The sequence below is a fragment of the Chanos chanos genome, chromosome 4, assembly GCF_902362185.1.
Source record: "Chanos chanos chromosome 4, fChaCha1.1, whole genome shotgun sequence".
Taxonomy (NCBI): domain Eukaryota; kingdom Metazoa; phylum Chordata; class Actinopteri; order Gonorynchiformes; family Chanidae; genus Chanos; species Chanos chanos.
Genome location: NC_044498.1, coordinates 12,445,374 through 12,457,451, shown reverse-complemented (window position 1 = coordinate 12,457,451; position 12,078 = coordinate 12,445,374). Strand labels below are relative to the sequence as shown.

At 43.2% G+C, this 12,078-nt stretch overlaps 1 protein-coding gene across 1 annotated transcript; it reads left to right on the top strand.

The window, feature by feature from the left end:
* Positions 1–1,047: 1,047 nt before the first annotated feature.
* Positions 1,048–10,727, top strand: notum1b (notum, palmitoleoyl-protein carboxylesterase b). The gene is made up of 11 exons (XM_030771309.1): positions 1,048–1,370; positions 6,461–6,513; positions 6,607–6,702; positions 7,811–7,871; positions 8,467–8,525; positions 8,619–8,721; positions 8,897–9,088; positions 9,203–9,300; positions 9,855–10,002; positions 10,109–10,156; positions 10,388–10,727. Exons 1-11 carry the CDS (start codon positions 1,048–1,050, stop codon positions 10,725–10,727), a joined length of 1,521 nt encoding a protein of 506 aa, XP_030627169.1.
* Positions 10,728–12,078: the final 1,351 nt, after the last annotated feature.

Below are 12,078 nucleotides of genomic sequence, written 5' to 3'. Positions count from 1 at the left end.
TCAATTTGCCTAGCTTTATTTTGCTTTTCACTGTCCATCTTATCTCACATTTTACTGAGAACATTTTGATAGAGTTACGTTACACCACCCTATGAGATAGAGTTTTACATCAGCACATTCTATTTCCGATTTAGCCTGGCCATAAATGTTGTGTTGATCTTGAAACTGAAGCAACACTGGACTCACGAGCAGTAGTCTACAAGCTATGCGTTGTTACGCTTCGCAGCTGAGGCACTTTGACGCGTACACATAGCTCAAGAGTCAATCACTGGAAATACAACTTGCCAAAGAATTACAGTAATTCCTTTGGAACTTCAGAAAAAGCCAAATCCGCATACAAAAACACATGACATCGAATGAGACATCGAAGATCAAAGAAACCACCGTGCGGGTATCGCTCTTAATAAACTCAGTAGGAAAACTTATGTGTCGTAATGTCACGCCCCCAAGACCAGCCCATCGTACCGATTGGCTTGGAGGATGAAACGGGGTAAAAAGTTTGAATAAAAATCCCCAGTGCATGTCGAGGGGCTAATTTGAACCTACAATTGACACACAGGCGAGGAGACTGATATTTGACATTCTTCCAGCTTTAAGAAGAACAAATCATAAATCGGGCTATTGCTTTTGATGACCGAGCATAACCCCAGTCTGATCCATGTGCATGAACCTCAATACAAACTGCTCCCATTTGGAATTTCTTCTGAAAGTGCACCATTCTGGGAATAATAGGATTTAGGAAACGTGTGGTCGGCATGTTTTCTTATAATAAGCCCCTGATGTTTAAGCGTTTTAAGTGAATAAATTAAGAGAAAAATATCTGGACTGGGACAACTGAACCTGACCATGAACAACTAATATCAAGAGGAGGATATCAGAGCAACTGACATAGAAGCACGAAAAAGGTCTTTGTACTTGATTTACAACAGACATCTACAAGCGACTTCTTAGAGATACTTGTCAACATTTTTTGCAGTTTTGGACACTTATCCATTCTAACCTTCAGAAGGCCATTTGGACATGAGAAATAAGAACGCTCCGAACAAGATGCGGATCCTGGCATTGCTGCGGTCTGCAGTTTTGTTGTTGCTCTTATTCGTCGGGGGTCCGGAGGGAAGAAAGGTGCGAGGTGGACGGGCACAGCCCCGTAGGGCACAGCCACCTCCGTCGTACCGTGAGCGCAGTGAGGCAACTGAGAGCTTTCCCTTGGATTTCACAGCCGTAGAGGGGAACATGGACAACTTCATGACCCAGGTGAAGAATCTTGCGCAGTCTCTCTATCCTTGCTCTGCTCAGAAACTGGACCATGACATGAAGCTGCACTTTTTGGAGAACACATCGGTGACCTGTAACGATGGGACGCCTGCTGGGTAAGTATTGGTTTCACCTCTCCCAGCAAAAATCTGTGAACTAAGCCAGGACCGAACAAGCGTTCCAAAATGCGCTATTTTTATGTTAAAATATTTGTGTGTGTGTGTGTGAGAGAGACAGAGAGAGAGAGAGAGAGAGAGAGAGAGAAAACTCTTTTCTTGTTCGCGAAAAAAATCCTTGCTGTAATGGGCATAATCAGATCAGATTGAACAGCAATATGATAACAACTCTTTGTTAAACCAAACGTTTGTGTTATAAATGTGCCGGTTATCAGTAATATTTGTTACGGTCTTTGCTGGGCTGAGCGCTGCAGTAAATTTGTGGCTCTGCCCCCATAGTTAATAGCACTTAACAAGACAGTTTTGTCTTCATGTTCAGAGATGATGGTACCCCCTCAGGAACAACCAGGGGATAGTGGGGTGTGACAGCATCGAATAAGCAACGTTCATTTAATTGCTTACGTATAAGCATTATCGAATTATACTAATTGTGAGTATCTTTCTAATTTCCTGGGGGGGAAATGCAGCAGGTGTCTGTACCAGTTCACTGACGTCCGTGATTTTAAGAAATATCTTGGGAAGTCTTTGGAGTACCTACATGTAATGACACGAAAACCAATATTTCTGAAATAACGCTTTATAGCCTAAACAAAAATTTCCTACACATTAAACACCCGCGGAAACTTTCGAAAGTAGGCCTATATCACTGTTTAAACTGTATCCACAGGTTTCTAAATTAATCGGAAGACTTTTATTTGATATGGAACGAAAGGAAGGACTGCTTAGAAAGCATTTAGTTCTCATGAAATTTCCAGGTTTCTGTCGCGTGTTACCGTGTAAAAAAGCAATGGCTTCAACCACTGAGGTTTACATGGACATGATAGTACGTAACTCAAATCTGCAATCGGAATGAGCGAATGATTAATGGAGAGAAAATGTATACTTTCTAGAAAGCCGACTTTAATAGTGTAAGCATGTCAGTGTGATGTGTGCCTGCAGAATGGTGGGGCAGGGGTTTACTCTCCGTCCGGCTCTGTCAAGTCAACAAACTCACGTCACGACACTAAATCATGGTTTTGCAAGGAGGGGAGATAAAGTTCCTCTAATTCCCAGACAAATGTATTTAATAGCGCCACGCGGATGCCGAAAAGAAAAGATATGAATTATCTGTGTTTATTTCCTGCGGTGTGCGCAAAGACATGCGCAGACGTCTGGCTCGCATGGAGGAGTTAGGGGGTGTATCATTGTGGTCTGGTTTGACTTGGAATCCTCACATCCAGTTTGTGGTTTGAAAAACTATGGTCTTTATTTGGCCCCAGTGGTTAGGAAAATAAGCGTGCGTGCAGGCTGAACGGCTTCACGCGGGTAGCAGGTACATAAGATTGCCTATATGGCGCGTCACATCAGTATGACCGCCCTGCTGATACCTCCACCACCAAATTTGGCTACTAGTCGAAAGGTCACGAATGTTTTTTGTCTTTAAAAGGTCCACAAATTGTTCTAAGTAAATAGAAAGATAAACTGGTATTATTAGCCAAAATAAACACATTAAAGTTCTTCAAAACACTCTATGAACTCTATGACTTTTAGTATGGGTCTTAATATTTTAGGTCGCAGCTGGCACTTCTTCAAATGTGATATACAAGGAGGCAATAGAAGGAGCTATGGTTATAAGTGCTTTGGTGAAGCGCATTTCATTAGCATGCGGGTAGCCTACTATAAATGTCTCAGGTATAGGTTGTAAGGATAAGAGAATACAGTGTCAACCATTTTAGCATAAACAAGGGTTTGTGGATGTTCTGTCCCCATAGCAACCTTTACTCTTACCATTATGTACCATCTTGGACCTGTCATTGCAAAGCATATTCGACAGAGCTGTGAGAAGCAGGGTCTGTTCCTAAAGGCCCACTGAGTTTATTCACTGAGGCCAGAGGCACATCAAAGAGATTCCACCCTTGGAGACACAGCACTTTATGTGAGGCAAAAACTTCACTTCCAGCACTGTGTCTGGCTGCCATACTGAGGGGGAAAAACAGAACACACACACACACACACAGAAAGAGAGGGAGAGAGAGAGAGAGAGAGAGATGTATACACATATGTACACATACACAAGCATATGCGAGTATACAGACACACATTCTCACACACTAATATAAACACTCAGTGTGCCAACACACACACATATTCATGTGCCCACATCTAGGTTCAGCTCTTAAGGAAACACATTCTCTCTTACTTGTCAGCACACACACACACACACACACACACACACACACACACACACACACACACACACACAGCTGTCTGGTGAACACAATCGCTGATCAAAGAGGACCTAGGGTCTGTCTGCGAAAGCCACGGATGTATATATAAGGATATCTAAGGACATGAGTCCAGAATGCATAGAGCCCCACACTGAACCCTCCCTCCCTTCTCCCATCTATCTCCATCTCTCTCATTCCCAAGATGAAACAGTTTCTCTCTCTCATCTCTGAATCGATGTGTGTCTGATGGCTTTATTCTTGGAGTTTTTGCATTTGTCCTTGATGTCTGGGATAAAACACTGAAAGAGAGACAGGGAGAGAAAGAGAGACAGGGAGAGAGAGCGAGAGAGAGAGCTCTGTCCCCTTGTGAGAGAAGCTCCATCAGCTCCCTGTCCAGAAGCAGCAGCTGTTAGGCATAACAGCTGATCTTCACAGTGTTAATACACAACACATGTGCTTACACAATAATGGAGATAGATAGTGTGTGTGTGCGTGAGTTTAAGTGTGTGTGTGTGTGTGTGTGTGTGTGTGAGTTTAAGTGTGTGTGTGTGTGTGTGTGTGTGTGTGTGTGTGTGTGTGTGTGTGTGTGTGTGTGCGTGCGCGCGCGTGTGTTTTGCATCCGAGTCATCACCTTGGCAGCTATGATGAAGAGTTCGGAAACCCATGAAGGATGAATTTACACGTAGAGCCTCAGGCTTTATTACACACAAGATGGATATTCTGGCGTCTGGTCACAATGGGAGAATTTGGTTTTGATTTTATGCAGTGTAAAAAAAAAAGAAAAGAACTGACCAGGACTTAATGCTTAATATATGGCCAACAGACAACAATCTTGCTTGTCCTGTGTGAGGTTTGTGTACAACTGTTTGATGTTAAATGGAGACAGACAGTGATGTTTGGACATTCTTGCTTACCACCAGCAAGCACAATAGCTCAAATAATGCATTGTCTTTGATGTGGATATAAAATTGATTGGACACAAACACGTACAGTAATGTTTGTACTGTACTACATACAAACTGTGCGACAGAATAATTCCGTCAGACGTGTGTGTTTCATTTTTACCTCATAACTTGATGGCAGTCGGGCCTTCATCAGCAGGTTATAATGCTGGATATACCACTGCTATAAATGTCTTGCTTTAGTCAGTGAAAAGTGCCCTGGCTCTGAGGGCTCTTTTCATTTAGAATAACGGGTTTGGGATTTTGTGTTGCTCTCAGAATTGAAGGACAAAACGCCAGCAGGGGCTGCAGATCTTAACTGATCTCAAGTCTTAAATCTGTGTTTAAATTGCACAAAGTAACCAGAGTGATGGACACTGTGTTCACATGGACCATCATTGTCTGCCAATGGAATAAGTATCTCTGGCAATGACGCTGTAACCTAAACCACACGACATATGTTGATGGCTACTGTACAGATATGGCCCATAACTTGAACACTAGCCGCAAATGCTTTGATTTAAACACAAAAAAACCCCGCTGCCCTGTAATTTTTCTTGAATGTTTTCTTTAAAGGAAGGATAAAGAGGGAGGGGGCAAGTTGGCTGACTGAATGTAATTTCCTATTGTGGAGCCTCCACATGTATTATACTAATTCAATAATTAATAATAGTTTTCAGAACTCTTTGTAAAGGGCGCCAAATAAGCCCTCACCGAATAGAGGAGAGAGCTTTAGTTCAGAAATCAAAACCATATGTTTCTTCTTCATGATCAAAGGCATAGGTTGAAGCACATCGTTTTTTTTTTTGTTTTTTTTTCTTCCTAAAAGGAGTTATATGAAACAGGCTGGCAGCACTCAGTGTAACACTGTCGCCTGCCAGAGCGATTAGGGCCTGCCTTGACATAACATGATGGACAAATGATACTGAGGGGAAATAATCCTAGATTTCAGAGTTTCCACAAAAATTAGGTTTCAGAGAGAAGTTGGCACGTTAGTGACTCTAAATTTATACACATGCAAGCATGCACTCACATGCGCACGCAGGCACACACACACACACACACACACACACACACACACACACACATACACACTCTCTCTTTCTCTCATGGAGGGGTGGAAATTCAGCAATATAATAACAGGATTCAAAATTTTATGTCTGAGACTGATGAATTGGAATCTGTTCAAAACTATGCCGCTATCAGACATGTCACATTCCCATTATCTCACTGTCAACTCCCCTCACCTCGCTCTGGAATCATCCCAGTGTTGAAGAGAAAAGGCGTGGGATGTCTTTAATTTTATCTGGGCTGGGTGGGCTGCTTTTTGACATGAGAGAGCTTTGCACCTGCCAACACAATGGTTTTCAGCACTATTAAATGAAAATAGGTTTGTTTACAATGTTTCAATCAAAAATATTTGATTTTGGCTGACTACCCACAAAGAGAAGGTCAAAGAAGTTGAGAATTAGAGAGGCATGTACAGGAACACACACACACACACTCACACTCACGCACATGCACAGGCACGTGCACACACACTCGCACACACACAAGTACACAAAACATTACACCCCTTCATCCCCCCAGATGCCAGAGCTGTGATTGGTACAGTAGAGTAAAAGGCAATGCTTGCGGTGGTTGTTGGATAGGATTCTACTCCGCGGAAAATAGATCAACTGGGGGCACTTGATGCATGTGTGGATTAAAAAATGGTGAGTTTTGGTGCATTAAAGAATCTATATGGATTATAGTTTGGCTGCAGAGGTATGAGACAACACCCAAACATAGACCTGTTTGGAAGACTCGGTCAGATCAGGAGCTGCACAAGAATACATAAGATGGACAAAATCAAAATGACTCTTTTTGGTACCTCTAACAGGTACTACTTGAAGGAGTCCAGAGGGAGCAGACGGTGGCTGGTGTTCTTGGAAGGTTAGTGAAGGATCGTTGACTGCCTTGTCTTACTTCTCAGAATGGTGTGATGTTGATAGAACGTTCTCTAAACGTAGCTGTTGTGTTCCTCAGGTGGATGGTACTGCTTTAACAAACAGACATGCGACAGCAGATACAAAACCATGAGGAGGCTAATGAGCTCTGCCAAGTGGCCACGCACGAGGACCGGTAAGTCCCTCTCCGGACTTTAAAATCTCTCGCTTAGAAAGCTTTAAAACACTATGGAAAGTACCCAGACATGTTGGCCAATGATGCCCTCCGGTCATCAGTATTTTACCTTAGAGAAAACGGAACATGGTGGGAGTATGTTGTGTGATTACTGAAATTAAGTTTACCCTTAATTCCACTACTCATCTTATCTTGATGAGTATTTGTAGCAGCACCAGTATAAAATTTCAGTATCTGGAGTATCAAAAGGTAATTTATGGTTTACAGAAATGAGTAGAATTCAGCCTGAGCCGAGTCTTCTTGTAACCACCCTCCCAGTCTCCTCAACATGTACATATGGACACACATACAGTACAGTCTCTTTCCCTACATTCAGTCTCCCTCAACCTCATTCTCTCCCGTTTCCCGTCAACTTTGTCTCTTTATCTCTTTTCTCTCTCCTCCCATTCCAATACACATATCCCCCTCTTCTTCTCTCTGTATATCTCTCGCTTGCCGTTCCTGCTTTGTTACCCTCTTCTCTCCCTCTTAATCTTCGGTTCTCTCCCTCTTAATCTACCCTGTCCTATCTCTCTTAATCTCTAATCTCCAATCTCCATCTCCTCTCCCTCACTTCCAAACACACACACACACACACACACACACACACACAGGGATGCTGTGTACATCTTAAGAGTGCCGGTGGTCTGGAGTGTCAGGCCGTGCTGCGATATGATTGTGTGGGTGTGGAAGACTCCCGGCTGGGCACGCTCACTGCGGGCAGGGCAAAACCACACCGATCTGACTGAGCACTACAGCTTAATGGGATGTTATTCTTTTGGACGAATGGAGGAGGGGGGGGAGGGGGGGGACTTCAAATGAAACTTTCATCTGTTTATTTTTCCAAAGCAAACAGCCAAGACACAAACACACACACACACACACACACACACAGAGCAGTGGTTAAGCTAAGGTTTTCTGCTGCTGCGTATTGAGTTGGTTTTAGGGGTGGTACCGGTTCTGTAGCCAGTGAAACTGAACATGTCTCTAGAGGCCTGACCGCTGGGCATGATGATTAATGGTGCCACTGTTGAGCAAGCGTGTGTGTGTGTGTGTGTGTGTTTCCCAGGTACAGGGATTTTATCACCACAGCCTGAGGAAAACCCCCACTGGTGGAATGCCAACATGGTGTAAGTGCCCATACAGACTATATGTTTCCTGTGTCTCCACTCACAGCACCATTTAATGTTTCAGTCTTTTGTTTGGATCCCTCATCGGTGATGTGGCACCGTGAGAGAGCATCGTCTGTTTTTCTCATCTCTTTCTATCTTCCTTTTATTGTCTTCAGTTGCCTTGGCAAATCTGTGCCGATGTAATGTTCTGGTCTCAGAAATGACATAAAACTGAGGGAGAGAGGAACTTTTCAGCTCATCTGTAGTGACCATCCAGCCCCCTGTTCTGTTTCTGTCTCTCTCTCTCTCTCTCTCTCTCTCTCTCTTCCCATTTGCTATTCAAATAGAACTGTCTGAGGCCTTTGAGTCACGCAGAGTCCAGGCAGTAATGAAGGAAGTGTGTGTGTGAGTGCGTGATTGTGTGTGTGTGTGTGTGTATGTGTTTATGAGAGAGTATGTATTGGTCTGGATGTCTGAGTGGAGTTTTTCTTGGCTGGAAGTAGTTTAAGAAAGATGGAAGTTCTGTCCAAGTGTTTGCACAGTCTCTGTGTGTATGTGTGTATGTGTGTGTGTGGCCTGTAGATGTATACTGACGTACACTCTCTCTTTCCAGCTTTATTCCATACTGTTCCAGTGATGTGTGGAGTGGAGCCTCTGCAAAAACAGATCAAAGTAAGTGAGAAACTCAGACTCTAATGCGTATAGTAAAGTATCTCAGGATGAGAGACTCAGTCTGTGTGTGTGTGTTTTCTTTTCTGTGTTCAGGTGGCTATGCTTTCATGGGATCACTGATCATTCAGGAGGTTGTGAAGGAGCTCCTGATGAAAGGACTGGATAATGCTAAAGTTCTGCTGCTGGCAGGGAGCAGGTCAGTGGACCTGTTTGTGTGTGTGTATGTCTGTTGGTGTATAAGTACTTTAAAGAGAGAGAAAGAGAGAGAGAGAGAGAGAGAGAAAGAGAGAGAGAGAGAGTGAGTGTAAAAGCCATTTACACTTTGAGTTTGGTCATTGAAATGCGTTTTGTGTGTATGTGTGCTCTGTCAGTGCGGGTGGTACCGGAGTTCTGCTGAATGTGGACCGGGTGGCGGAGCTGCTACAAGATCTTGGTCACACTACTGTGCAGGTACGTGGTCTGTCTGACTCAGGCTGGTTCCTGGACAACAAGCAGTACCGCTGTACAGACTGCCTGGACACTATCAGCTGTGCCCCAACAGAAGCCATCAAACGGGGAATCAGGTGAGGAGAGAGAAAGAGAGAGAAAGAGAGAATGAGAACTGGAGTGAACTGTGTTCAAATATACAGGTGAGTACAGACATAGAAAATACAGACCTTCTGTGTGTTTATTGGCAGGTACTGGGATGGTATTGTTCCAGAGGGGTGCAGATTGGCTCATGAGGGAGAGGAGTGGAACTGCTTCTTTGGGTACAAAGTTTACCCCACTCTGAAATGTAAGAGATAACTCTAACTGTGCGTGTGAATGTTTAAGTGTGTTGCGTGCACCCTGCCGCCCTCTACTGTTTCTATTCTCTCATGCTAGCAGCACTGAGCTCTGAGCCTAGATTCAAAGATTTTGTTTGTTTGTTTGTTTGTTTGTTTGTTTGTGAGGCACAGACAGCCTGTTTCCTTAGTAGACATTAATCCTCACTCAGGAGGCAAGGAGAAAACTACTACTAAGAACATGTCTCTCCAGACCTTGATTCAGATGATGGAGTAGTTATCTTTGTCTTTGAATATGGCTTTGAGAGTGGATGTGAGAGACAGAGACAGAGACAGAAAGAGAGTGACACTACAGAGAACATAGAAAGACACTGACAACACTCGTTTTATACACCCACCGGGTTGTGTTTGTGTGTGTGTATGAGAGAGAAACTCACTCTGCCTTACTCTCTCATCTGGGTTTTGTGTGTGTGTGTGCATGTGTGTGTGTGTGAGAGAGAGAGAGAGAGAGAGAGAGAGAGAGAGAGAGAGTGAGAGACTCACTCCACTCTACTCTTTCCTGCAGGTCCTGTGTTTGTAGTGCAGTGGCTGTTTGATGAGGCCCAGTTAACTGTGGATAATATCCATTTGACTGGTCAGCCTGTGCAGGAAGGTCAGTGGCGCTATATCCAAAACCTGGGCAGTGAGCTGAGGAAAACACTCAAAGACGTCCCGTAAGAAACACCATCAAAAGTCTACTGTTTGTTTAACTGATCTCCACACAGGAGAATCACCAGTGAAACCTGACTGACTCTTTCTCTCTCCTGTTTTGATTGACAGGGCCATGTTTGCACCTGCCTGTTTATCCCACGAGGTCATCACAAGAAAGTGAGTGGCAAGTCATGTCTACCTTTGTCACTTCAGTCATCCTCATGCTTCCTTAGTCTGTCATTCTTTTACTCTCTCTCTTCTCCCGCATCCACTGCTTCTTAATGTTTATTTCTCAACTGCATATGTAACATGTAACACTATGTACTTATAATGCAGAAGGCTTGTAGTAATTCAGTGCTGTATTGTTACAAGTCATAATTACATAATCTGTTCCCCCCCCCCCCAAAGTTATTGGATGGACATTCACGTGAAGGGGACCTCCCTCCCTCGGGCGCTGCAGTGTTGGGACCGCAGTCTACACAACAGCATCCGCAACAACAACAACAACAGCAGCAGCAGCAGCAGCAACAGCAGAGCTCCGCCTAGGGGCTGTCCTTTGCATTTGATTGACAGCTGCCCATGGCCCCACTGTAACCCAACGTGTCCCACAATTCGGGACCAGCTGACCGGACAGGAGATGAGCGTAATTCAGTTCCTCACTCACATGGGCTTTGATGTACAACGCATTGCTCAGCAACAGGGCATGGAGCCCAGCAAACTGCTGGGCATGCTTAACAACGGCAACTGAATCCAGTACAGTTAAACCATTAAATAGGCAGCAGAGGGGTCGAGAGAGAGAGAGAGAGAGAGAGAGAGAGAGAGAGAGAGAGAGAGTGTGTGTGCATGTGTGTGCATGTGTGTGTATGTGTGTGTGCAAGTTAACAGTTAGACACAGAAGCAGAGGATCACATGGACCAATGAGAATGTGAGTGTCGGGGTACACAGTCCTATCACTGACAGGACAACAAAAAGCAGAAGTGGCCAAACTACAATACTTCTCCTTAAAAGATCTTATTCTGGAAAAAAAGGACAAGGGAACTGTATCAACTGCAATCCAGTTTTAAGGAAAATGTTTTTGTTTTCCTTATTCTAATTTACGCTAAAGATTTTTTTTCTTTTTTCTGAAAGAAAAAAATGACTGATAGTTATCTGACAAAAAAAAAAAATCTGTAAGTATGTGTTTTTATATATAATATATACACCTAAATATGAATATGTATGTACAGATATCAGCGCAGCATCTTACACAGTTTACAGACCTCATTGTTATCATTGTGGTGTGGCAACCTCATCTATGCTAGTGAAGAGAAAGGCATTGGATAAAAAAGAAAAAAGCTTTTAAGCCACAAAATGGCCTTTTCTAGTCACGTGGAAAAACACACAGTACATATTCACAAAGCTCAGGTCTTTGATATACATGTGTTCAACATACACCTCTTCTATATATCAGGCTCAAATGGGAGCAGATTCATATTGTAATCCATCAAACAAGATCTCAAAATGTCCATTTGAAAAACATTTTTTAAGTGTTCATTATCAAAGTCGAAAGATTATTTATTATATGAAACATTACAGAAAAGTAGATTGACTATTTGTTAAATAAACGTTATTTTGAATGGAGAATGTCCAGACAGGATGCAGTTTTAACCCAAGCCCAGGCTTTATCTGTTTCTGAGAAACTGGGCATATTTGCTGGTAGATTCTAGAGCAGACTCTAAAGGAATTAGGACTTTTTTTTTCCCTTTACATGTTCAACTCTGTAACACAACATCACGTTAATGTTTCTCAGCTTTGTTAACATGATCTACCACCCTCTGCTGGTGAACTGTGGTCATGACAGGCACATCACTAGAAAACTCTCATGCTCTCATGCCGCACAAAGCACATGAACATTTTTCTCAGACTCTTAGACCCACATCCACTACAACAGTCTATATCAGGATAAAACTGTGTTCCCGCCAAGGTACATCTGTGGTGCTATAATGTGGGTTTACAGTTACAGTCCGGTTGTATTTGCATAGCACTTTTTACAGTAGATCTTTCACAATGCTGTCTGGATTCCGGAGGAAACCGCATAGAGAACTATCTGATTAAATGGG